At 46.9% G+C, this 27,919-nt stretch overlaps 1 protein-coding gene across 5 annotated transcripts in view; it reads left to right on the top strand.

Annotated features, from left to right (window-relative positions):
* MYH11 (myosin heavy chain 11) overlaps window positions 1-27,919 on the top strand; it is a 140,670-nt gene that overhangs the window by 34,815 nt on the left and 77,936 nt on the right. For all 5 annotated transcript variants that reach the window (XM_036824594.1, XM_036824593.1, XM_036824592.1 and 2 more), the window contains exons 3-4: window positions 3,613-3,769; window positions 27,742-27,769. In XM_036824594.1, coding sequence (XP_036680489.1) covers window positions 3,613-3,769; window positions 27,742-27,769 — 185 coding nt within the window. The remainder of the gene's footprint in view (window positions 1-3,612; window positions 3,770-27,741; window positions 27,770-27,919) is intronic.

Here is a 27,919-nt window from a genome sequence, read left to right as displayed (position 1 = left end):
AGGTGAGACCAACCAAGTTGGAGCAATGGAGACTGAAACTCCAGATTCTGAAGCCCAGCTTCTGTGTGGGGTGTGCTACTGCCTACCTAGTCCTTCCTGTCGGGCCACTGTGCCCCGGAAAGATGTGCTGAACTGGAGAGAGATTCAGATCTGTCTGGAAGCATGGATTAAGTGCTTGCTGTGTACATAGCACCAGGAGGTGTCCTAGGCAAACAGGAGGAAGGTGATATTTCTCCTTCAGAAGCTGATGATAGAGTTGGGAGAGCCATGCCTTCCTTCCTTCCTCCCTCCCTCACTCCCTCCCTTCTTTCTTTTATTCATTGTATTCAGCAAATATTTACTGAGTGTCTGCTATGTGCCTGGCCCTGTGCTGGGTGCTAGATATACGCTGGTGTGCAGCTTGCAGTCTAGGAGGGACATTTAGACTGAGCCCTGAAAGAGCAGATGGAAATGGCTCTGGGAAGATCAGGGAGAAGTGTTCCAGGGAGAGAGGACATTCCATGTGAAGTTTCCAAGGTGACAAGGTTTTCATCATCATGAAACAAAGGGAGCACTGGCTGGTCACTAACATTTATTGAGCCCCTATTACATACCAAGTACTGTGCTAAATGCTTCACGAGGGCTATCTCACAGCAAACCAATGAAGGAGCTGCTATTATACCTGCCCATTTTGCAGATGAGGATAACTGAGGCTCAGAGAGGCTAAGAGACTTGCCCAGGGACACACAGCCAAGAAATAGCAGAATGAGAACTCCAACAAAGCCTTGGTAGTCAATCCTATACTCTTAACCACTGCCCTTTACTGCCTCCAGGTCCCTGGAGGGGTGGTTAGGGTTGTAAATGACACATTCTGGAAAGAACATGGCAGTGGCAGTGGGCACAGCCTGAGAGGAGCTGGAGGTGGAGTTGAGGCCTGAAGAGGAGGTAGGGCTTGGTTGGCCTTCATTCAAACCATCGATCGTTTGTTGGGCACTTACTCCATGGAGGCCCCAAGCTGGGGACCAGGACACAGATGAACAAGATACACAGGCCCTGCCCTAGAACAGCTTTGCCACCTGTTCAACGAATGTCTATTGAGCACCTACTATGCGCGGCCCAGTGCAAGGCCCCTGGTCACAGAGACGAAGGCAGCACTGCCCCTGCTCCTGGGAAGCTTTGTAATTAACTGACCCCTCAGGCATTCATTTAGCAGGCATTTAGTGAGCACCCACTGTATACCTGAGCTGGTTAGCACTTTATCTGTTAAGTCTCAGTGCAGGGAGTACCTCCCCACTGAAGTTTCTCTGAGCACCCCCCATGTGGGTTAGGGCCCTCTCTTCCTTGCTCCCATAATATGCTGGGCTCCAGCCTTGTTCTTATGATGTTATTTTTGAAGGTCCTTGTCTCCCTTTTGATCTGGGGGCTTTTTGAGGGCAGGAATGATCATTGATTTATTTGTCTCCAGCATCTAACACAGACCTGGTATACAGTAGGTGCTCAGTAAGTGGCTGATGGATGTTTAGATAAGCCTTATGTTGACCTCATTCTTGCCCTTTTTGGGGAGTGGTGAGAACCTGGGGGATTACTCCCTCCCTCCCCCACCAGTCCTGTACCTTTTCAGGAACATCATTCTTCCTCCGCCCAGGCCCAACTCTCATCACCATTGTCCCTTAGCAAATGGTGCCCTGGAGGGAGGCTCCCACTCTTCAACCAGTTGCCAGCATGACTGAAAGCCCTTTGTGGGCAGGACCTTGTGTGTTTTGTCTTCCAGTATAACCGCAGAGCCTTGCACAGTGTCTAGGGCACACACAGAATGAATGAATGAATGAATGAATGAATGAATGAATGAGTAAATGAATGAACAAATGATCTATTGTTTCTGTAAGACAGGGATAGGTCCACAGCCTTATGGACAGTGTCCACTCCTCGGAGTGGGCCAAGTTGGAGCTCAGTGCTGCCAGGGTCTTGCTGGGTGACTTTGGTCAAGTGAAAGTGACTTTGGTCACTGCTCTGAGTGAAACCCAGTGATGGAATATCTGCTCCTCCTCCTTTAGTCACTTCTCGGGGGAGTTGGAGGGAAGACATGCTTCCTGGCCATCAGAGCCTTGGGCAGCACTGATGTTATTGTTTGGAAAAGCAGTTCCTGTGGGACAGGTTGGTGCCTCCCTCCTGGGCTGTGACCTCAGCCCATGGGAGAGCCCAGTGTACAGTAAGGAACAGTAAGAACCAGGACAGCGCCTCCCCCAGGCACAGCACGGCAGGGTGTGCGAGCATCTTCATGCCCCTTCCCCTGTTCTGATCATTTTCACATGCTGCTCTGCGCTTGGTAGGGCAGGACAATTTTTTTTTTTTTTTTTTACATCTTTATTGGAGTATAATTGCTTTACAATGGTGTGTTAGTTTCTGCTTTATAACAAAGTGAATCAGCTATACATATACATATACATATAGGACAATTTTTTAAGATTAATTAATTTATTTTTTTGGCTGCGCCATGTGGCTTGCGGGATCTTAGTTCCCCGGCCAGGGATTGAACCCGGGCCCCGAGCAGTGGAAGCCCCGAGTCCTAACCACTGGACTACCAGGGAATTCCTGACTTTTTTTTTTTAATGGTGATAAAATCCATATAATATGGATTCACCATATTAATCAGTTTAAAGGAAACAATTCAGTGGCAGTAATACACTCACTCACAATGTAGTGCTACTATCACCACTGTCTGGTTCCAGAACATTTTTATAACCCCCCAAAGAAACCCATTCCAGCTAGCAGTCACTCCAATTCCCCCATCTCTGCAGTCCCTGGAAACCAGAGATCTGTTTTCTGTCTCTGTGGATTTGCCTGTTCTGGACATTTCATATAAATGGAACCATGTGATATGTGACCTTCTGTGTCTGACTTCTTTCATTCAGTGTAATGTTTCCAAGGTCATCTGTGGTGTAACGTGTCAGGACCATTCCTATTTAAGGGCAGCTGTGTTCATCCCCATTTTACAGACAAGGGAGTGTGTGCTTTGTTCATGGTCGAGAGTATGAGCTCTGGGGTTAGCTGTCACGATTTTAGTTCCGAATTCCCCAGCAGCTGTGTGACCTGGTGACAACCTCACTGGGCCTCAGTTTCCTCAAACGGGCAGCAGGGAAATCATAGTATCCCTGTCACAGGGTGAATGTGAGGATTAAAGAAGAAGATGGCTGTGAAGTGCTTAGCTCAGTGGATGGCGCACAGTAGATGCTCCAGAAGTGGTAGATGTTATTTAAGCCCGCGAGGCTCAGGGAGGTGAAGCAACAGTGGTGAGAGTGGAGCTGGGATCTGAACCCAGAACTTATAAACTATAACAGAGGTGCCCTACAAATCCAGTCTTGCCCCTTGCTCCTCTTCCCCTATATCCAGAGTCAGTGATGCCAAGAGGCTCCCACTAGGACTCTGAGCCTCAGTTTCCCCATCTCTAAAATGAGACTCTGAGCACATCTGTCTAAGGCTGCCACTGTGAGGATGAAGTGAGAAAATGCACATGGTGGTGCTCAGACGATGCAGGCCGTGGTGGGTGTTCTCATGGCCAGACACCACGGGCTGCTTGTCCAAGCTCTCGTCCCTGCTGGGTTCTGGAAATAAGATAGATTCTCTGTTTGGCAGACGTACTCGGGCCTCTTCTGCGTGGTGGTGAACCCCTACAAGCAGCTGCCCATCTACTCGGAGAAGATCATCGACATGTACAAGGGCAAGAAGCGGCACGAGATGCCCCCCCACATCTACGCAATCGCCGACACGGCCTACCGGAGCATGCTGCAAGGTGAGCCGCCCATGGGTGCATGGAGCTCCTCCTCCTGCAGGGAGCCCACCAGGGCTGCTTACAGTCACTCCCCGGGCCCCTCTTGTCCTGCCTGACTGCAGTTCTCACCAAGAATGCGGAGTTTGGCAGGCAGCGCTGGGCCTCAGGAGGGCTGTGACTGAAAAAGGGAAAAAGCAAGCTGAACATCTGTGTTTGCGGCCCGGGAGGGCAAGGGAGGGCAGATAGCTTGGGCAAATATGGGCATGGGCCTGCTCTGGCTTCCGCTCCAGAGCTCGCTGTCCCCCCTGGGCTGCCTGAGGCCCTGGGCAGGCCAGCTATCTGGAAAAGGGTAGGATGCTCTCACCTGGGAAGGGAAGTGGGTGGGGAACAGCCTTGGGGCTGAGCCAACCAGATGTGGATTTGCAACCAGCTGTCACTCACACCCTGCGGGATCCTGTACAAATGTCTGTTCATCTCCAGCCTCAGCTTCCTCATCTGTGAAAAGAGAGTGATAGGATCCATCTCTCAGCTTGTGGTGAAGATTGTAAAGCAGGCTTTTCCACACTGAAGACCTTTGCATATTACCTCCATGTATATGTATTATTATTATTGCTATCATTAATAACTTTTACTGAGGTAGAACATACATACAGTAGAATGTAAAAAGTGCACAAATTCAGTGTCCAGCCTAAAATTAATTTTTACATGTCTACCGTTGTATAATCACCACCCAGACCAAGATGGGAAATAGTTCCAGAAAGTTCCCTCATGCCTCTTCCCATAAATGGAATACCTCCTCGTATAAATGGATCTGGTCTTGAGATACAGGAGTTCTGCTCTCCTTACACTTGGGAAAGGGCAACAGAAAAGAGCTTTGGCAGTTTTAAAGCTGTGCAAAATTGTTATGTGATTTTTAGGTGTGAATAATCTAGAGGTTGTAAGCCGGCAACTGGTAGCCTGGATCCAGCCCTCAGATAAGTTTGGTTTGGTCCACATGGAGTTTTAAGGATACCTAAATTAGTTGCCAACTTTTAAAAATTTGGAGATTGTACATAAAAAGCCAGATTTCTAGGTTGTTTTGAAAGTATTGGAACATCTGGCAACATGTGATCCCACCTGTCAGCTGCCCCTTTAGAGGGGGTATGAGTTCTCCAGTTCCCCAGTTCTCACCTGGCCTGATGCACTTGTTTGTGTTAACTGCCTGGCCCCTGTGTTTGACTTTGCAACTCCTGGAATATCTTCCTCCAGGAATGTTCTGAGTTGGGAATTGAAAGGAGCCCAGTTCTGGAAGCTCCTGAGGGCAGAGATCCAGGTGTGCTTAGGAGATATAACCCCCCAAGGTAGAGGGGCTCAGGTGTAAGTTCCCCAAGGGTTACTGACAGGGTTAGCCAAACCCCACAGGTGTGACTCAAGCTGGACCACTCCAGGCGAGAGACTACCATTACCTCCAAAGGCCAGAATATGGAGCCTTGCAAAGAGGGTTGTGGAGATACAATCTCAGGTTGTAAAGTGATGACTCTTGGAGTTAGGTATGTGTTTTTGTGAAAAAAAATCCTTTGTGGTCTCCCTTAATGGAAAAGTATAAAATGGTGGTTCACACACCTCTTTGGGAAGCTGAACATCACAAAGTTACAGTGCTTGTATCATTTGGGGTGCTTTTGCTTGCGAGAAACATAGCAACCAATTAAAGTGGCTTAAACAACAGGAATTTATTGCCTCACATAGCAAATAGTCTGAAGGTTGATGATTTCAGGCTTAGCTAATTCAGCAGCTCAAAACCAGACTTTTTTGGGATTTTCTTAGCTACTTCCTCATGGTCACAAGATGGCAACCATAGCTCCAGACATCACATCCTCATGTGATAATATCCAAAAGCATGAAGGACGTGGAGGGTTAGGTTTTTTTCCTATATCTGTTTTTTATCAGAGAGGAAAACCTTTTCCAGAAGCTTCTCAGCAGGCATCCCTTATGCCTGATTGACTAAAACTTGGTCACATGCCAACCTCTAAACCAATCATTGGCAAAGAGGACTGGAACATTTATGACTGGTTTGGACTATTCCTAGTTCTTTCCTGGAGCTGAGGGAGCTCCCACTAAGCACATTTTATCTGAATACCAGAATGAAAGAAAATTTCATTAGCAAAGAGGAAGGGGGGAGTGACAGTGAAGCACTGCTATAGTGCTCTTAAAATATATATGTGTAACTTTAAAAAAAACTTGAATCTTATATATTGATTCTAGAAAAAGTAAAACATATTTAAGCAAAAGAGAATATACCAGCACCCATAATTCTATCACCCAGAGATCACCACCATTAACATTTTGCTATGAAACCTTTCATACACTAACTGAGCTGGATGGCATGAAATGAAGGATGTTTTGACTATCTGAAAATAATTGGTTCCAGAAAAAAAATCACTTAAAACAGGCACTGTAGATTAAGGGGGAAGGGGGCTTGACGGGCTTGAAAAATGACACTGCAAATTATGAACACAGGCTTATTTATTTTACAAGTAATAGGAATTTGGTGGTAATTTCAACTAGATGCTAATTCTTAGATTGAGTATAAAATTAATTCATTTTTTTACCTTAACTTTGTTTGGACAGAACCATGTGAGAGCATAAGACACCATTCTTCATGTCATGCTTGATTTCTGCAGTGTAGGGTAAGAGGATAATTTTTGCAGACTCATTGGAGAGATCACCACTTTTTGCCAAGGGCTTTTACTTATCTGACGTTTAGCACAGTGCCTCAAAGCCCCTGTTATGTTACCTTTCCTGATGACTCTCTGATATTTGGTTGTGAATTGATCTGACTTTCTGTGGCCTTTCAGAGGGCATGGTCATGTGACATTGCACCTTCAGGGAAATCAACAGTTTTGCAGAGCTGCTACTTCGTTGTGTTTGACACCCAATAGTTGGCAAGATGAAGCCTTTGAGTCTGAGGGCAACAGTGATGCAGACCAGAGAAAGATGTTTCAGTGGGGTCTGATTTCCTAAATAGTCGTCTCATTGAAGAATATTTTTGTGTTGTGATAACTTTCATCTCCCTAGACAACTTTCCATCCATGGGGCAATGTTATACTCTATACCGGGACCCCTGGGGCTGATAACATTTCATTCGTTTTAGGCTCTATATTTTAACACAGAATTATATAGTGAAATATAAAATTACTTAGAAATTTCAGGGTCTTCCCTGGTGGTGCAGTGGTTAAGAATCCGCCTGCCAATGCAGGGGACACAGGTTCATTCCCTGGTCCGGGAAGATCCCACATGCCACGGAGCAACTAAGCCCGTGCGCCACAACTACTGAGCCTGCGCTCTAGACCCCGTACCCCCGCTTGCTGCAACTAGAGAAAGCCCGCACACAGTAACGAGGACCCAACGCAGCCAAAAATAAATAAATTAATTAATTAATTTTAAAAAATAAAATTACTTTGAAATTTCAAACCTCAAGAGAAAATGACAGCCATGAGCGCACAGAACCATAAAAGATAAGCTCTTTTTAGATTAAATGTTAATCAACAGCTGCTACGTATGTATTCCTTTTGGCTTTACCTGGCGCTTCCTGGCAAATTAGTGACGATAGACTCCAATGGAAAAAAATCCCTCCCCCACAAGAAAAAATCAAGGAGAAAAATATAGGCTTGGGAAAAATAATTTTTTTTCTCTAGAAAGTGGGAATTTGGTTTTTGTGAAGGAACACGTGGGCCCGGTTTGTGACTCTGTTGGTGAATGTTGCTATCCCAGGCTGTATAGTCATTCGGCTTGAATCATGCTGAACTTTCCATCTTGGAGGCGTCAAGCTAGCAGCTGTGGCTTCCTCCTCAAGTCCTCTGTGGAACAGGATGGAGTGTGAAGAGGTGGGGTTGGGAAGGGGTGGAGAACACGTTCACTGAATACAGAATGAAAATGTTTAAAATATGTGACGTAGACGCTTAAGTTCCCGAGGACCCCTAAACTCCATAAAACCCACAAACTCCATCCTTGTCTGCCTGCTCATCACTGAATCTCTGGCGTGTTTGCTGGTGCCTGGCGTGGAGTAGCTGCTCCGTTAATATTTGTGATGAATGAAGGAAGAACTCTCAGAGCTGTTTAAAGAAAAGAACCGACCAGGGTCAGGATGAGGGTGGGGGGGGGTTGTCCGAGAGGGGTGGGGAGTTACAAGCCTTGATGGTTTACTAAGAGGGGAAAGGGGAGCTGGGGTGGCGTTCTGGCTGAGAATAGTAACAGGGGAGTTGGGAATATGGGAGGGGATTTCTAAGACATAATTCACTGACTACCCCCTCCCCAAAGGAAGGCAAGCCCCTGGGAAGAAGAGGATGAGAAAAGTAGGCATTTAAAGGTGCAGCTTGTATACGTGTATGTGTACATGATGTCGTGTTTACTTTTTACATTTCCCAATTTTTTTCTTTATTTTGGAGAGAGGATAGATTCAAATTCAAAAGCTGAAAGTTCTCACTTTCAACCCTTGTGCACTAGACGCCTAATTTGCATCCCCAGAGATAACCATGGTTTCTAGTTTATTAGATATTCTCCTAGAGATATTTTCTGCACATGTGTGCAGATACATATCTATTTCCCTCTCCCCGAGATTTCCCCACAAATAGTAACATTCCATATGCACCGTTCTATAGGCTGCTAGAGTATTACATGCCTAAAGGGATTCCTTGTTCTTTTTTTCCATTTTTAGTTTTTATTTTTAGTGAAGGTATATGTGAAGATGATTCAGAGTCAATTCCTCAAGGCTTATTAAGAAAAATAGCCCTCCTTTGTTGCTTCTCTAATTTCCCCTTCTCCAGGGGTAACCATTATCAACCCTTTAACGGATTTTTGGATAGTTACCTCTGTAATCACTAAAAAACTTGAGTATATTGCTCATATCTTAATTTTTCCCCTGTTTTAGTCAACAGCCTATTGACTTTTCATCATGGAACATGAGGATTTAGCTCAGTCACCCCTTTGCTTTGCGCCTCCTGTCTCCTCCCAGCACACATGCATGCGCGCCCCATCTCATAGAATCCCAACATAGTTTTGTATTAACTTTGATGAAAACTATATTCAGAGTTTACATTATTATGACTGTGTAGATGCTATTCACAGCTGAGCTCTGCACTGTCTTGTGATTGCTTTTCCGGTACAATTATTCTTTTCCCTGGAGTTAGTAATTGCCTTTTTTTCCCCAACTTGATTATCTATGTACTTAATCACTAATTCTACCCCAAATTTTCCTTCAAAATATGTTAATCTCCTTTTAATATGTCTAGCTATGTGTTCAAGATCCTATTGATAGCTTCCCCATGAAGGTGATTGCTACTGGAGTCTTCTGACCTGCCCTGGCTACCCTCTATGACTGGTAGCTGACATTTGGGATCTTCTTTATCATTCTTGGAATACCCTTCAATGCTCTCATGGTGGATTCCTTGTTTCCTAGTTTCCAGGTCTTCCTCCTTGATTTACTCCCTGTTTAAATGGAACACTTTCTCTAGTAGCTTCTCAAGAAAGGATGTATGTGAGGCAAATTGAGATCTTGCATATCTGAAAGTCTTGATGCTTCTCTAATATTTAAGGGACAGTTTAGCTGGGTTTAAATTTTTAAGCAAGAAATAGTTTTCTTTCAGAATTTTTAAGGCATTGCTTCATTAGCTTTGAGATTCAGTTTCATTTTTGAGGAGATAAAAGCCAATCTGATTCTTGATCCTTTGTGTATGACCAGTTTTTTCTCCTTCTCTGAAAGCTTCTTTTTTTTTTTTTTTTTTCTGACTCTTCTTTATCCCCCTGTTTATGATGGTGGAATCTGGCATGTGTCTGTTTTCACCCGTTGTGCTGGAGACTGAGTGGACCCTCATAATCTATAAACTCACGTCCTTAAATTCTGGGAAATTTTTGTGAATTATGTCCTTAATGATTTCTTTCTCTTTGTATTCTCTCTCCTGTTTTTTTTCTAGATGTTTTCTTATTTCCATAATGGAATTCCTAGATTGTTTTTATGATTTTCATCTCTTTCTCGTCTCATTTATTTTCTGGGCAGTTACCTCAACTTTATCTTATGAACCTTCCACTGAGTTTTCAATTACTGCTTTCATTTAAAAAAAAAAAATTCCAAGAGCTTTGTTTTGCTTCCCGAATGTTTCTTTCTTATAACATTCTTTTTCCATGTATGTCCCTTTTCTTGGAGGGTACTTTTCCACAGGTAGGTCTCTGTTTCCTCCACGAGGCATATTTTCTTTTTTATTTGTTTTAATTTATGTTTGTCTTATTAGTGGCTTTCTTCAGATGCCCGGTGAATTATTGGCTGTCCATTCATCTGGGATGCTTTAATGCATGGGCACCAAAAAGTTGATGGCAGCTCCGTGCTTGCAGGAGGAGCTTGCTGATGATGAGCTTGGCTATGGGCTGGTGAAGCTGGGCTGCTCCGTTGGGGCACTTCTGCTATATCTTTCAGTCTTTTCTCTTGGGCTGATGAGATTCTTCAGAGAAGACTTGTGCAATCTTCTGCCTGGAGGGGAAATATCGGACTACCATCATTTTGAGGGTCTAGTTGAGAAGACGCTGAGGGTTTCAAACTGTGGGATCAAACTTGCATGTTATCCTCCTGCTGTCAGTATGGTCCCTGGTGTCCCCCAAGACAGAGACCCTCTATTTCTTCCTCTCCAGAGAATAAATCTGCCCCCCTTCTGTGGGTTGTGGGAAGGGCAGTCACTTGGCTGCAGGAGTGTAGAAGGTATCTGGAGTATCTAGCAGCTTCTCAAACAGACATTCAATCAGTCCTTGTGGGTTTCTTTTTCCTCTACCCCCTTCCCGAGGCCCCGGCGCTGCCAGTTACTGAGGTTTGGGGCTGGAGGCAGGGGGCTCTGCTTCTCCACTTTCCCCACCGCCAGCTTAGACTTCTCTCCTGGGACTGTCATCACTCATCCTGTTTGCTGGCTTCCCAGGTTGTGCTGCTGTTCTCTCCTCTCCTGTTCATTTGAACGGCTTCATGTGTTTTTGAAAAACCCCTTTACTGTCACTTTAGTATGGTTTGGGGAGGAAGAAGCGCTAAATACCTGTGTTCAACCCACTATCTTTTTTTTTTTAGCATCTTTATTGGAGTATAATTGCTTTACAATGGTGTGTTAGTTTCTGCTGTATCACAGAGTGAATCAGCTATACGTATACATATATCCCCATATCCCCTCCCTCTTGCGTCTCCCTCCCACCCTCCCTATCCCACCCCTCTAGGTGGTCACAAAGCACCGAGCTGATCTCCCTGTACTATGCGGCTGCTTCCCACTAGCTATCTATTTTACATTTGGTAGTGTGTCTATGTCAGTGCTACTTCTCACTTCGTCCCATCTTACCCTTCCCCCTCCCCGTGTCCTCAAGCCCATTCTCTACGTCTGCATCTTTATTCCTGTCCTGCCCCTAGGTTCTTCAGAACCATTTTTTTTAGATTCCATATATATGTGTTAGCATGCGGTATTTGTTTTTCTCTTTCTGACTTACTTCACTCTGTATGACAGACTCTAGGTCCATCCACTTCACTACAAATAACTCAATTTTGTTTCTTTTTATGGCTGAGTAATAGTCCATTGTATATATGTGCCACATCTTCTTTATCCATTCATCTATCGATGGACACTTAGGTTGCTTCCATGTCCTGGCTATTGTAAATAGTGCTGCAATGAACATTGTGATACATGACTCTTTCTGAATGATAGTTTTCTCAGGGTATATGCTCAGTACTGGGATTGCTGGGTCATAGGGTAGTTCTATTTTTAGTTTTTTAAGGAACCTCCGTACTGTTCTCCATAGTGGCTGTATCAATTTACATTCCCATCAACAGTGCAAGAGGGTTCCCTTTTCTCCACACCCTCTCCAGCATTTATTGTTTGTAGATTTTGTGATGATGGTCATTCTGGCCGGTGTGAGGTGATACCTCATTGTAGTTTTGATTTGCATTTCTCTAATGATTAGTGATGTTGAGCATCCTTTCATGTGTTTGTTGGCAATCTGTATATCTTCTTTGGAGAAATGTCTATTTAGGTCTTCTGCCCATCTTTGGATTGGATTGTTTGTTTTTTTGATACTGAGCTGCATGAGCTGCTGGTGTATTTTGGAGATTAATCCTTTGTCAGTTGCTTCGTTTGCAAATATTTTCTCCCATTCTGAGGGTTGTCTTTTCGTCTTGTTTATGGTTTCCTTTGCTGTGCAAGAGCTTTTAAGTTTCATTAGGTCCCATTTGTTTATTTCTGTTTTTATTCCCTTTCTCTAGGAGGTGAGTCAAAAAGGATCTTGCTGTGATTTATGTCATAGTGTGTTCTGCCTATGTTTTCCTCTAAGAGTTTTATAGTGTCTGGCCTTACATTTAGGTCTTTAATCCATTTTTGGTTTATTTTTGTGTATGGTGTTAGGGAGTGTTCTAATTTCATTCTTTTACATGTAGCTGTCCAGTTTTCCCAGCACCTCTTATTGAAGAGGCTGTCTTTTCTCCGTTGTATATTCTTGCCTCCTTTATCAACGATAAGGTGACCATATGTGCGTGGGTTTATCTCTGGGCTTTCTATCCTGTTCCATTGATCTATATTTCTGTTTTTGTGCCAGTACCATACTGTCTTGATTACTGTAACTTTGTAGTATATTCTGAGGTCAGGGAGCCTGATTCCTCCAGCTCCGTTTTTCTTTCTCAAGATTTCTTTGGCTATTCAGGGTCTTTTGTGTTTCCATACAAATTGTGCAATTTTTTGTTCTAGTTCTGTGAAAAATGCCAGTGGTATTTTGATAGGGATTGCATTGAATCTGTAGATTGCTTTGGGTAGTATAGTCATTTTCACAGTTCAACCCACTATCTTTCAATGGAAATTCTCTCACACCTTCTTTTCCAAAGAAGCAATAATGGTGATAGTGGATTTTTATTGTGTGCTTCCTATATGCACAGGGCTTTCCAGGAATATCTCCATTCATCCTTCCCACAAACCCACAAGGCAGACAGGATCAGATTAGAACCTTTAAATTAAGCCCTGAAACTATTATGGTGCCCACACATGTAATCCAGAATAAAAACAACACTAAACTATAAAGTAACGAAAGCCAACAAAGTCTTAAATTTTCCCATGACATTTACTATGATAGTTTTTAAGACATAACAAATATTGATTCCTTTGAAATGTTCTTTATTTTTACCTCCCTCCCTTCCTTTGGTTGTGGACCTATGTTTACATGACTGGTCAGATAATCCAACCCTGGAGGCAGGTGCTATTTTTAGCCCCATTTTATTGCTGGGGAAACTGAGGCTCAAGGAGGTGAAGAACTTGACACATGAGTATCAGAGTGGATTTGAACTTGGTTTATCAGACTCCAAAGCCCAGGGCTTGCTGGACAAGTGGGTGATGCTGAGCTGCTGCACAGGCCCCTCTTGCCCCATGGAAGGCTGTTTGCTCCTTCAGGGCTGTCTCCTTACATCTCAGGGGGTTAGTGTTGAGGGCCCAGCACTTGGGAAGCTGACGTTAGTGACTTCAGCAAATTAGCATGATGAGTGTGGGGAAAGCATCACCAAAGCTTTCCCGACAAAATCCACTTTGGATCTCCCACAGCCCCTCTGTGGGTCCCTGGGGTGAGGGACGGTGTGAAAGGCAGATGAGATTTCGTTCTGAGGATGAGAGGAACCGTCAGGGTCTGTCACTGGAAGTGTTGTGTCCTCACCTAATTAGCACCACATGGCCACTCTCAGGGGATTAAAAAAAAAAAAAACAACAGCTACAGACCTTTATCAGCCCAGGCTCTTGGCTGAACCCTCTTCAGGCTGCGGAGAAGTCTGTGGGAGTGGAGTGATCCAAACTCCGCTGTCTGCTTTGCAAGTTCCCACACTCAGTCTGAACCCTCTGTCCATGGCCGGTAGGCGCTGGGGGGCTGGCTCATGCACCCCCAACTCCCAAGAGGCTGCCCTGTAAGCTCAGCAGAGACAGGAAGGGCAGCGATGCGCATTGGGCTCACTGCCCCATAGATCCTGCCTCCCTTGGCCCTTGCCGGTCCCCTGCAGGACAGCCTCCCCATTTGACGGACTGAAGAAACTGAGGCTCAGAGCACCGAGTGGCTTGGCCCCCGAGCTGAGTGTCAAACCTGGCAACATCACCTTTGGCCACCCTGGAAACATTCTCTGAGGCAGTATGGTAGATAGTGTAGTGCTGTTACCCCCATTTAACAGATGAGGAAACTGAGACCCCAAAAGGCTAAGGGACTGGGTTAGGCCTTATAATTAGAAAGGGTTGAACTTGGCCTGATACCCTGTCCTCCTGGGACAGAATCACTGCCGTCTGTAACCACTTCACTGACTCACTGTTGTAGAGGACAGAGAGGATGGAGTGGTAATGATAAAAAAGCTAATAGTAATAGCACTTATTATGCTTTTGAAGGGGCCTTGGGTATTTTTAAGCTCTTTGTGTGTCCAGTCTCATTTCATTTTCACATCCTTGGAATGTGTGGGTTTTTATCCCTTCCTGGTGAGTAAACTGATGCTCTGAGTTGCCTAAGAGGTGGAGCCGGGAAGTAATTCCAAGTCATTTTGCTCTTGAGACTGTGTTCCTGCGACACATCCCCAGGGAGGGGACCGGTTGCATGCTTCTCTGCCTCTTGGAGACTTTGCTGCAGCTCTCTGCTCAGCATCTGGCCTGGTGGTGTGAGGGATGCTGGTAGCTCCATCTGTCTGGCCCCGTCTGGTTGGCCCTCTGAGTTATCATGAGAAGATCACGTTCTTTGGCAGGAAATGAGGAAGAAGGATCATCTGATTCTGATGAGCATTTTGTGGACTGCCCATGGTGTCTCACACAGATGGGAAAGAGCTAAGGAGAATTAATTTTTTAAAATAAGCAGTAAATATTGAGTTGGAGAAGCAGACATGCTTAAGGGAGTGGATTTGGGAAGTTCTGGCTGACACTTGGTGATGGTGTGTTCCTCTTGGACTATGCATGCTCCAGCCTCCCGGCTCTGTGTCCTCCCAGCCTCAGAGAGAATCTAGCTCGCTGTTCCCTTTTTTGTCCAAAAGTATTGATTGAGGCCTCACTGTGGGGAGGCTTGTGGTGGGGGACACAGTCTACTGAGGGGTGCAGATGTTAATCAAATCCAACCACAAGTACATGTGTTGTCGGGGAGGTCCAGGGAGCTGTGAGGTGGACCCTGGGACCTGTCCCAGGCTGGGAGGGCAGAGGAGGCCTCCTTACGAGGTGACATGTGGGCCTAAGGGAGCTGGTGGGATACACGAGGCTGTGGGGCTGGAGCAGAGAGGAGGACACAGAAAGTGGAGGTGGGAGCTGCGGCCCAGGAGGCCACCGGGAGGATATCGGTCTTCGGGTACCCATGCCCCCTTAGCTGGCCAGTTCCGCTATTAAAGATGCCAGAGGTTCATGCGGGTCTGGAAGAGTCCTGCTGGGGTCCAGCACAAGCTCTCAGAGTACCTCTGCCCACCCAGAATCTCTTCCTCCCCACGCTGCTGGGGGGAGGAGGGTGGAGAGAGGAAAGCCTGGACTTACAGAGCAGAGGTTTAGGGAGTCGCTTTTGAGCTGGTTCAAATCCCAGCTCTGCCAAGGCGCCCACTTCTCTGTGCCTCAGTTTCCTCATTTGTCCCATGAGGAGACACCTATCCTGGTGGTTGTGAGGGTTGATTTGGACAGTGCCTGGGGAGTATGGCACCAGGCAGGCAAGTGCAGGGCCTGAGCTGTCACCTGGCTGGGCCCAAGGTGGAGGCCCAGCACCGACCTTGGGTCGGGAACCCTCCACATCCACCTTTGTGGGTGGCGTTAGGGAGGGAGCCACCTTTCTGCACTTGGTGGAGACCAGGTCCTTCCCTGGTCGGGGGGAGCGGTGACCCTGCGGGGACCTGGGCTTGGCCACCTCCCTCTCCGTGGGTCCCACAGCAGCCTGGCGCGGGAGGGAGGAAGGGAAGCAGCCAGCCCGGGCTGCTCTCAGGCCCAGCTCGGTTTTCTCCTTTTATGGTCAGCCTGCAGGCCTCTGGCTCCCCAGCCAGAAACCACGAGCTGGTTTCAGGATCAGGCCGAAATAGCTGGTCTGTGGGGAGCTGGGCGTCTCCTGGGAGACTCAGGCCTGGTGCAGGGGAGGCAGCAGGGAGCCCTTTCTGTCCTTGGAAAGCTCCCCCGCACACCTGCTCATCCAAGGCCAGACCCCTAGGCCCGGGAGAAGGAGGGAAGACAGGCGCGTTCGGGGCTGGGGCGTGAGGTGAGGCAGACCCCAGGGCTCTGGGCCGGGCAGCTCAGCCAGGCGCAGGTGGTGCTGGGATGTGGGCTCCAGCCCTGCCATCTCCGCTCCTGTGCTGTGCTCTTTCCTATCTCTGACTTCCTGTGGCCCAGGCACTCTGCTTGGGATGCGCTGCCTCCTTGGTGCCTTTTCCCCTGCGGATTCCTACACATCCTTCTCTGTGTGGCTCAGTTGTCCCCTCAGCTGCTAAGAGGTCCTGTCTGTCTCTCGGGGAGCATTAAAACAGCCTTTCTGCAGCACTTCTGGCATATACCCATTGTGGCATTTGCCCACATCTTGCAGTCAGTTCTTTGCCCATCTGACCCCCACACTGGATCATAAGCCTCTCAAAAGCAAAGACTAAGTAGGTCTTAGTAAACTTTGTGTTTCCAGTGCCTGACGCATAGTTAGGGGCCCTGGACTTGTTTGCTGAGTGAATATGTGAATAAAGGAAGAAGCGCTGACTGTGGCTTCAATCTGAATTGCCTTTCTGAGAGAGAGAGAGAGAGAGAGAGAGAGAGAGATTGAGAGAGAGAAAAAATGATTGGTTGAGACTGATTCAAATCAACAAGCATTTCCTGAGTACCTACTGTGTGTCAAACATGGTCCCTGCCCCCCTGGATCAGGCACAGCCCTTGGCCCTCGGGAACTCATGGGCCAGTAGGAGAAGCATTAAAGCAGTTTTGTCAAGTAAGCAAATAAATAAAAATTTTCAGGTGATGAAATTATAGAGTTATTTTTCCCCCCTAAGGAGAAGATAAAACAGGATGATGGGATCAAGAGAAACTGAGGGAGTGGCTCTGGATGCATGGTGGTCAGAGGTGGCTCCATCTGAGGATGTGACATTTGAACTTGGGTATGAAAGGTGAGAAGGAGCTGGCCACATCAAGAACCAGGGAAGAGCTTTAGAGGCAGAAGGAGGAGGCAGTGCAAAGGCCCTGAGGCAGGAATGGGCACGATGTGCTAGGGAAGTGCCAAGAAGGCCGGTGTGGCTGGGATGTAAGTGGGGGAGGGAAGTAACCAGATGAGGTTGAGAAGCAGCAGGAGCCTCCCCATAGACTATTATAAACCCATTTAATATCAGCAACAAAGACTGTATGACATGGTCGACGCTTACAGTCAAATGTTAAATGAAAAGGACTAGAAAATCACACCATCGAATGGCATCAATTGTGTAAATCACTCTAAACCGCTATAAAAAATAATGAAAAGGAGATATATCCAAATATTAACCATCACAGGGTAGGGGGATTTTGTCTTTGCCAAACTTTCTGCAGTTGGTGTGTACTAATTTTGTAATCCAAATAAAAAATTAATAACTTATTTAAGAAAAAAAAGCAGTTTTATAACTGTTGAAAAATGAATAGATCTGTATGATGTTTAAGGAATCAGATCTCTTGATTTAGAGGCGGTGTAAAAGTAACATTGTTTTTTAAAAAACTTTTATTGTGGTGTAATTTATATACCATAAATCAATCCATTTTAAGTATGCAATTCACCAGTTATTGGTGAATTTACAAGGTTATGCAGCCATCACCATAATCTAATCTAATCTAATCTAATCTAATCTAATCTAATCTGTCTAATCTTCCAGAAAGAAATCTTGTGCCCACTTGTGGCCTCTTATAGTGACTCCCCCATTCCCACTTCCAGTTCCACCCCATCACTATCTACTTTCTGTCTCCCTAAATTTACCTCTTCTGGATATTTAGTATAAATGGAGTGAATGATAGGACATGTGGTGTTTTGTGTCTGACTTCTTTTACCTAGCATAATGTCTCCAAGGTTCATCCATGTTGTAGCCTGTATCAGTGCTTCATTCCTTTTTATGGCTGAGTAATATTCTATTGTATAGATAGACCACATTTTGTTTATCCATTTACCAGTTGGACATTTGTATTGTTTCTACTCTTTGGTAAAGTAGCATAATTTTTACTAAGATGAAAAAGAAACATTCTGCCTGTCATATTAAGGGAAAATGGTCCATTACCATTCCAAATAATCCTTTTCTCCTAAAAAGTATTGAGGTGAAACAATGATCATGGTGAGGTTAAGTGCTACAATGGAGGGAATCTTTGGACTATGGGAGCCAGGGTCACCACTAGACCAGGTGGTAACTTTATAGAATTAGAAAAATGTACCCTTTTCTCAAGGCATCTTTCTTCCATCTGCTGAAAGATGGTTGTAATAAATATACAAATCTACAGTGACCAGTGTGAATGGTTCTCCCTTAGAGTTATGCAGTGTACAACTCATACCACTGTCCATGGCAGCCCTGGGAGTGGGGGATGTAGAGTAGAAAGGTCCCCAACTTAGATCTAGGGAGGTATGTAGTCAGAGAAAGTATCATAGAGGAGATGACTCTCAGGGTGACATTTCAAGAATGGATTAGGGTATATACCCCAAAGAATTGAAAACAGGTGCTCAAAAACTTGTACTTGAATGTTCATAGCAGCATTGTTCACAATAACCAAAAGCTAGAAACAACCCAAACACCCATCAACGGATGAGTGGAACCATAAATGTGGTCTGTCTATACATTGGAGTACTATTCAGCTGTAAAAAAGAATGAAGTTCTGATACATGTTACAACAGGGGTGAACCTCAAAAACATCATGCTAAGTGAAAGAAGCCAGACACAAAAGGCCACATATTATACAATTGTATTTATGTGAAATGTCCACAATAGGCAAATCCATAGAGGCAGACAGCGGATTGGTGGTTGCCAGGGGTTATGGGGAGTGGGGGATGGAGAGTGACTGTTTAAGGATATGGGGTTTTATTTGGGACTGATAAAAATGTTTTGGAACTAGACAGAAGTGTGAGTTGCACGACATTGTGAACGTACTACATGCCACTGAATTGTTCACTTTTACATGGTTAAATTTATGTTGTGTGAATTTCACCTAAAAGGGAAAAAAAAGAGAAAAAGAATAGATTAGGCGGGTAGAAAAGTGATGAAGATGGTGCTCTGGGCAGAAGAAACAGTGTGTGCAAAGCTTGAGGGGAAAACTGCTTTGCACATTCAGAGAACTCTGCTCTCTCTTGTCAGACACGATCTCAAGCTCAGGGAAGGAATCAGCTAGGAAGCCCGGGGAAGTTGGTCTCCTGGGCTCCGCATGGGTCAGCAAGCAGCACCCACGCTGAGCCCTCCTGCCCGTAACCAACCAGGGCACAGTTAGCTTCCCACGCTCGGAGCCGGTGTGTTTCCGATGGGAATGTCCCAGGCCGGAGGTCCCCTGGCAGCGCCCAGCATGGATCCGCCCCGGCAGCTGCCCAGCCTTTCCCTGGAGCCCGCTCCCTCTCCTGGGGACCTGGGAGGAGAGGCCTCAGGACGGACATCTGACCCTATAAATCTCTCATCCTCTGGGTGTAGGTTTCCCAAGGCTGCTGGGAGAGACTGCCTGTCTCCCTGTAGCAGATGGATGGAGATAGCCCGTCCGTCTGTACATCTCAAAATCACTCCTTAAAATAGTGCAGGCTCTGGGCCAGCCCCAGCGGGTTGTCTCTCTGCTTGGGTGCTGATCACAGGGTGCTGGTTCCTCCAGGTCTTGCCTTTCTGCCCCTCCCTGAATCCGTTTTGAGCTGGTTTCCTAGTTTGCTCTGGTCCTCAGCAGACTTCTCCCTCCAGCTGGAAGTTGGAGGCACAGTCCAAGGAGCTGGCGGTTGTACCAGCACAGGGTACCTCCCTCCACAACTTTCTTGTGATGCTGACCTCTGTCTCTCTCCAGAGTGTACTGGGGAGATGAAAGTTTTACTGTTTTTATCTTGGAAGGAAATGCCACCAGCGCATGGCTGTGGGTTATCTGAGGAAGACAAAACAAAGCCGTGGCCTGGAAGCAAGGCCTCTGGGGTCATGCACCTCAGTCTGAGTCCCCGCCTGCCACTTCCTAGCTGTGTGACTGTGTTCGTTATCTAGGGCTGCTGTACAAATGGCTGCAAACTTGGTGGCTTAAAACGACAGGAATTTGTTCTCTCATAGTTCTGGACGCCAGAGGTCTGAAATCAAGGTGTCATCAGGGTTGGTTCCTTCCAGAGGCTCTGAGGGAGAATCCAGTCCAGGCCCTTCTCCTCTTCCGGCTTCAGGCGGCTGCCAGGTCCTCGGCATCCTCAGCTTGTAGCTGCATCCCTCCAACCTGCCTCCTCCTTCACGTGGCTTCTCCCTCTGCCTCTAATTCCCCTCTCCTTTCTCTTATAAATAAGGACACTGGTCATTGATTTAGGTCCCATCCTAAATCCAAGATGATCTCATCTGGAGATCCTTAATTAATTACATCTGTAAGACCCCTATTCTAGATAAGGTCACCTTCTGAGTTTCCGAGTGGACATTTCTTTGGGGGCCACAGGTCAGCTCACTGCAGTGACCTCGGGCAAGTCGCCTCACTCCACTGTACTGTCCTCATCTGTAAAGTGGCCGTGGTGCCAGTGCCCAGCTCAGGGGCTGCTGTGAGGGTGGAACGGGTCACCTTGCACAGAAGGAGCTCGGGGGGGCCCGCGGCACAGCGCATTCTCTGGAGGTGGGCGCTGCTGGGGACGCTGCAGGCAGGCAGCTGTTTCTTTCCTCTCCTTCCTAAGCTTCATGGTCATAATGGGCTCCTTGAGAGCAGTAAAGACTATTTTTACATCACCCATTTTTGGTGAGATGAGGGAACGGTCATACATACTCATAGCATAACCACGAGCGGGACAGAAGGAGATGGAGTTGAAGGGAGGTGTCCCTCCCGTGCTGGTTCTCAGTCCCTCAGACCCTCTTCTCAGGGACAACCATCGTTGGCTGTGTCGAGTAGCTTCACGATATATCCAACATACACAAGTATTTGAAGATGTGTGTGTGTGTGTGTGTACACCTTAGGTATGTATATGTGTGTGTGTGAAAATATATCCCTCTTTTTAAAACATAAGAGGTGTAATGCTATGTCACCTAGCCTTTTATTTTTTAGCTTACTATGTCTTGGAGATTGTTCTGCATCAGTCCATGACGATCTGCCTGGTCCTTTTCAGTGGCTGCCCAATGTGCTGCTGTGTGGCCCTACTAGATTTTTTTTTTTTAATGTCTTCTATTTCTTTCTTTCTTTCTTTCTTTTTGGCTGCGTTGGGTCTTCGTTGCTGCGCATGGGCTTTCTCTAGTTGCGGCGAGCGGGGGCTACTCTTCATTGCGGTGCACAGGCTTCTCATTGCGGTGGCTTCTCTTGTTGCAGAGCATGGGCTCTAGGCGTGCAGGCTTCAGTAGTTGTGGCATGCGGGCTCTGTAGTTGTGGCTCACGGGCCTAGTTGCTCCGCGGCATGTGGGATCTTCCCAGACCAGGGCTCGAACCCGTGTCCCCTTATTGGCAGGCAGATTCTCAACCTCTGCGCCACCAGGGAAGCCCAGGCAGGCAGATTCTTTTTTTTTTTTTCTTTATTTATTTATTTTTGGCTGCATTGGGTCTTCGTTGCTGCGCGCGGACTTTCTCTAGTTGTGGCGAGCAGGGGCTACTCTTCGTTGTGGTGTGCAGGCTTCTCATTGCGGTGGCTTCTCTTGCTGTGGAGCAGGGCTCTAGGCACATGGGCTTCAGTAGTTGTGGCACGTGGGCTCAGTAGTTGTGGCGCACGGGCCTAGTTGCTCCGCGGCATGTGGGATCTTCCCGGACGAGGGCTCGAACCCGTGTCCCCTGCATTGGCAGGCAGATTCTTAACCACTGCGCCACCAGAGAAGTTCCCAGATTTTTCTTTAAGTTAATTTTTAGTTTATTTTGTAGTATAGTTGATTTACAAAATTGTGTTAGTTTCAGGTGTACGGCAAAGTGATTCAATTATACATATGCAGGGCTTCCCTGGTGGCGCAGTGGTTGAGAATCTGCCTGCCAATGCAGGGGACACGGGTTCGAGCCCTGGTCTGGGAAAATCCCACATGCCGCGGAGCAGCTAGGCCCGTGAGCCACAACTACTGAGCCTGCGCGTCTGGAGCCTGTGCTCCCAACAAGAGAGGCCGCGATAGTGAGAGGCCCGCGCACTGCGATGAAGAGTGGCCCCCACTTGCCACAACTAGAGAAAGCCTTCTCACAGAAACGGAGACCCAACACAGCCAAAAATAAATTAATTAATTAAATAATTTAAAAAAAATTATACATGTGCATATATCCATTCGTTTTCAGATTCTTTTCCCATTTAGGTTATTACAGAGTATTGAATAGAGGTCCCTGTGCTGTACAGTAGGTCCTTGTTGATTATCTATTTTATATATAGTAGTGTGTATATGTTAATCCCAGTCTCCCAATTTATCCCCCGCTTCCATGCCCTACCAGATTTTAGATACCAAAACGTATTTCGCTAGTCTGCAGTTGATAGACTGGTTGAATGGTTTCTTTCCGGTCTTTTGCTTTTGCTGATATTCTTGCAGTGACCAACTTAAACGTCTGTCCTTGGGCACACGTGTGGGAGTTTCCGACGTGGCTATTTCTTGAGGTTTGTGGAGCAGCCCACGAGTCGTAGCAGGAGGCAGGGATGTAGGCCTGATCGGAATCAGCACAGCTGGACCGGAAGACGGGACTTCGTGGTGATGGAGAGCCCTGATGCCAAAAGAGGGGCTGCCTCTTTCCTGTGGCCCTTCTCCCTGCGAGGGCTGCCCCTGGGCCCTCGGCTCAGAGGTCAGACTTGCCTGAGGGGAGCCTCCCCAGACCCCCTGAACGTAGCCCCTGCGGGCAGCTGTGGCCCTTGCTACCAGCTCAAGGTGGAAAAAGTGAGAGTGAGAAAGAGGAATGAAATAGCCTTTTGGCTCTTTTGCCTTTTGTCCTGAGGATTTGGCTCAGCTATGCCACCAGAATGTCCATCTGTTATCTGAGGGGATAGAGAGAAGGTTGTTTGGAGACGGGCATAGGGTCCATGGAACTTGCACAGTCATCTCATTCATCTGACCCTGGAGTAGACCAGATCTTCTTTATGTGATGTAAATCTGCCCCCCTCTCCCAGATATGGTCATGACTATCCTCTCTGGTCCCCAGTGATGCATAGGCATGGGCTATTCCAGTCCCATCCATCCTCCCATCCTTCCTTCCATCCATCCATCCATCCATCCATCCATCCATCCTCCCATCCATCCATCTTCCCATCCATCCATCTAACAAATATAATTGAGCACCTGCTATATGCCAGGTACTTGAGATACAGTGTTAAACAAAACAGACAAGCCCCCCTCTTCCCCAGTAAAGCTTGCTTTCCAGCACAGGGAGATAGACAAACACAAGAGGTCATTGCAGATGGCTCTAAGTGATGTGAAGGAAATAAACAGGTTAATTGCCTGAGTGCCCTGAGGCAACTGCCTGCATCCCTGTGGACAGAGACTTAGAAAAGGCCTCTCGGGGAGTGGAAGCCCTCAAGATGATGGGAAGACATCACCCATGGCAAAAATCGGGGAGAGAGTGTTCCAGGCAAAGGCCCTGGAAGGGAAGCGTGTGTTCTCTGTGGGAGCAGGTGGCTGTGTAGGAGCTGAGTAGGGGTAAGGAGAGAAAGGTGCCAATGAGGCAGCTGGGTGGAGACACATCAGGCCAGACTTCGTAGGCCATGGTGGGGAGACTGGGGGCCACTGGGACTAGCCAGCTGGTTTTGACCAGGCCGTGGCTGATCTGACTCTTTTAAGAAGACTTTTCTACTCTAATGCAATAGCACCTCACACCTGTCAGGATGGCTGTTATCAAAAATCAGAAAGTAGTTAAGTGTTGATGTGGATGTGGAGAAACTGGAATGTTGGTGCATTGCTGGTGGGAAAGTAAACTGGTGCAACCACTATGGAAAACAGTATGGCGACTCCTTGAAAAGTTAAACAGAATTGGCACATAATCCAGCAATTCTGCTTCCGAGCATATACCCCAAAGAAGTGAAAGCAGGGACACCAACAGATATTTGTACACCCATGGTCATAGCAACACTATTCACAGTAGCCAAGAGATGGAAGCAACCCAGGTGTCCATCAACAGATGAATAGATAAACAAAATGGGGTATATCCATACAATGGACATTTTGACACATGCTGCAATATGGATGAGCCTTGAGGAAACTATGCTAAATGAAATAAGCCAAACACAGAAAGACAAATTCTGTGCGATTCCACTTACATGAGACACTTAGAGTAGTCAAAAATCATAAAGACAGAAAGTAGAATGGTGGTTGCCCGGGGCTGGAGGGAGGAGGGACTGGGGAGTTATTATTTAATGGGTATGGAGTTTGTTTGGGAAAATGAAAAAGATGGGTCGTGGTGATGGTTGCACAACAATGTGAACGTGCTTCATGCTGCTGAACTGGACACTTTAAAATGGTCTCAATAGTAAATTTTATGCATGTTTTACCAAAATTTTAAAAATTTATAAGAGAAAAAAGAAGACCCCTCTGGCTGCCCTGTGAGAACGGCAGGGGCGTGGGCAGAAGCAGGGAGATGGGAGGGGAGGATCTGGGCCTGAAGTGATGGTTCTCAGACCAGGTGTGGCAGCAGTGATGGGATGGATCTACGCTGATTCATGGGAAGCAGATCCTTCCATCCCCGAGGCCACTTCATGCCCCGGTTTCCTTCTTGTCACCTTAGACCTTAGGTGGTAAGGCTGCTTCTCTGGCCTGGGAAGGAGGCCTCACTCCTTCCCTTGACTGGTCCCTGCTGATCTCTCCAAGCTGCCTTGTCTCCCAACACCTTCCCTAATCCAGCTGGAGCTTGGGCCCCTAGGGACCCCCGTTCCATTTCCTGTGCCCTGTCCTGTATTTGGAACAGCAGAAAGTGCCCAGACTCTGACACATGATGCTGCAACCCCCAGGTTGGTCCCTGAAGTGGCTGTGTGACTTTGGGCTACCTGACCTCAGTTTCCTTAAACTTAAAAGGGTCAGGATCAAAGACCACACAGGGAAAGTGCCAGAAAAGTGTATCTGGCCCATAATAGGTGTTCAATAAATAGTAGGTGTTGGGTCCAAATCCTGCCTCATCCACTTACTAGCTGTGTAACTGTGGGCAAGTTTTAAAATTTCTCTGTGCCTCAGTTTATTCATCTGTAAAATGGGGATAAAATTAGTCTGTCTCATAGGATGTATGGGGGTTGAATGAGTTAATACAGGCAAATGCTTGAAATAATGCATGACACAGAGGAGGTGCTAAGTAGCTGATACTATTATGTGGTATTTTCAGGGTCTAGCATGGGGACGAATACCTGGTAGCTGCCCTAAAAGCATTTGTTGAATGAATGAATGAGTGACTCAGTTTCTTGTGTGTATATTGAACTTCCCCATCAAGAAACTCATGTCTTCCAGGTTTGGGGTTGGCTTTTTTCAGTGCTCACCAAGCTACACCTTCTCTGTGTCAGGGACTTAGGGCTCAGGGGCTGGGGATCCAGAAACTGAGGGAAGCGGGGTCCAGAACTGGATACTTCTGCCTATGAGCAGTTCATGGTTCTGTGGGGGCAGAGACACAAACAAAGAGAAAGAAAACCAGCCTGGGACAGGGCGCTCGGGCAGCACAGGGGCTGTGGCAGTGGAGACAGCTGTTTTGGGGATGGGTGGGAGCCAGTGACAGCTCCAGGATTTCTGTCTGGGGGGTTCTTAGAGGCAGAAGTCAGGTTATTTGATGGAGGCTGGGGGCTTTTCTTAGGGCTTCTTCTCTCTAACAAGGTTGACTATTTGTGATAGCTTAGGAACGTTGACGGAGATTTACAGCCAAGCCTCCTCCTGGCTCGATCACTGTGTGGAAGGCTTCTTAGAAGAGGTGTCATCTTCGAGACTGGGGGAAGTGGCCGGGAAAGGAGAAGAGAAAGGCCTGCTAGGCAGCAGGAATAGCCTGAACAAAGGCACAGAGTGCGTTTGGGGGTTGATCTGGGTGGGGTTGCTGGGGAATTAAGAGTGAGGGACATGGAAGTGCCAAGGCTGGGGAGGCAGGCAGGGCCAGTCACGGGAGGCCTTGGATGCCCCTTCTGGGCCTCATCTAAGGACACTGGGGGCCGTGGACAGCTTTTAAAAACTGCTTTATTAAGATAAAACTTGCATACCAAAAATCCTCCCAAGATAAGTGTAAAATTCAGTGATTTTCAATAAATTGAGTTATGTAAGCATCACCGCAATCCAGCTTACACACCCCAAAATGATCCTTCATGCCTGTTTGCAGTCACCCCGCCCCAGCCCCTGGCAACCGCTCATCTACCTTCTCCCTTTATGCATTTACCTATTCTGCACATTTCTTATAACTGGAATCACACAATATGTAGCCTTCTGTGTCTGACTTTTCCGTAGCATCATGTTTTTGAGGGTCATCCATGTTATAGCCTGTATCGGTACTTCATTGTTTTTATGACTGAATAATGTTCCATTGTATAGATTGACCACATTTTATTTATCCATCCACCAGCAGAGGGACATTTGGGTTGTTTCTACTTTTTAGCTATTATGATAACGCTGCTGTGAACATTTGTGTGCAAGTCTTGTAGGGACACATGTTTCTGTTCTCTTGGGTAGATTCCTAGGAGTGGAATAGCTGGGTCATATGATGAATTTATGTTTAACGTTTTAAGAAACTTCCAAAGTGGAAGAGGGTTAAGGAGCAAGTGATCAGGCAGTTCAGCGTGTCAGAAAGATTACTCTGAGAAGGGGTTTGGAGGAGGATGTCACAAGATCCCGGGAGATCTTTGATCATAAGAGGCTGAGGGTTGTGATGGTGGGGATGGAGCAGGGAATGGAGTTAAGAAATGCCTGCCACTTCACCATTGCCCAGCAGAGGATGTGATGCTCTGCTTTCTCAGTTATGGTTAACTGGCTGATGATTGAGGTGTTTAAGCTTCCCCGTGTCCCTCATAGGGGATCTTGGCTCCACCCCCTAAGGCCACTTTAAGAGCAGAAGGTGATCAGTAATGTCTGCTTAATCACGTTTAATCTCACGATGCCCTGTGCACCCACCAGGGTTCTCTGGTTGTAAGCGACAGAGACCTTATCTAGAAAAAGAATTTCTGGAGGAGTATTGGGGAGCTCACAGATGGGGTGGGAAGAGTGGGGAGCCAGCCTCAGAAAATGTTAGAAACCAGGGCTGTTTGGGCTCTGGGGGCAAGAAGTGAGACCCCCTCAGGGCCTCCATTGTGCTTCTCCATCCTTGATCCAGCTCGGAGTTTGAGCTCAGAGATTCTGATTGACACAGCCTAGGAAACGTTGTTGCCTCTTGGCTGGGGTAGCTTGTGGGTCAGTCCCACCAAGACTGTACATGAAGGCAGGGGGGTGGGGTGGGCAGGGAACATGGATCCTTAGGACTGTAGGATGCTCTTCTCAGAAGAAGAGGAAATGGATACTGGATTTTCGAACCAAAAATGTCCACTACCCCATATTCCAGATTAAAAAACTGAACCATGGAGAGGTTAAGAATATTTGCCCAAAGCCATAGAGGTGGGAAGTGACCAAGTTGGAATGCCAGTCTGTCTGGATCCAAAGTCGGTGTTCTGTCTGTAACCTAATCTGGGCAGAGTGGGTCTCCTGGGACCTTCCAGAGCTGGTGGGGCAGGGATTCTCACTGCCTCCTGAACAAGTCAGTCTCCGGTATCTTTCTGGGGCTGCCTCCAGGACTTTAGGGGGTCGGGAAAAGTATCTAAAAGAGCCCTGCTGCCCTCTTGGCTTTGGTCTTATCCCCTATGCCCTGGGCAATGAGCCCAGCTGGCCCCTTGTTGCCCCCAGTGGGGCCAGCATGTAGGAGCTTAAATGGGAGGCCCGGGAGGCACCATATCCAGACCCTCAGCTCAGAGCAAATTCTAACTCATGGCTCTTTTCTTCTTTCTGTTCTCAGATCGAGAGGACCAGTCCATTCTCTGCACGTAAGTGGAGCTGCTTTTTCTTTTGTTTTTCTAGAGTCAAGATCCAACCTATTAAAGAAAAAGGTCCATGAGAACAGGGCTCTTTGATGTGTTTGCTGTTCCATGCACCCTGCCCCTGCCCTGTCCCTGGCACAGCGTAGGTGCTCACTA

Source organism: Balaenoptera musculus, chromosome 15 (genome assembly GCF_009873245.2).
Source record: "Balaenoptera musculus isolate JJ_BM4_2016_0621 chromosome 15, mBalMus1.pri.v3, whole genome shotgun sequence".
Lineage (NCBI taxonomy): Eukaryota > Metazoa > Chordata > Mammalia > Artiodactyla > Balaenopteridae > Balaenoptera > Balaenoptera musculus.
The sequence above is the reverse complement of the archived record's forward strand: the minus strand, read 5'-3'. Positions and strand labels throughout refer to the sequence as shown.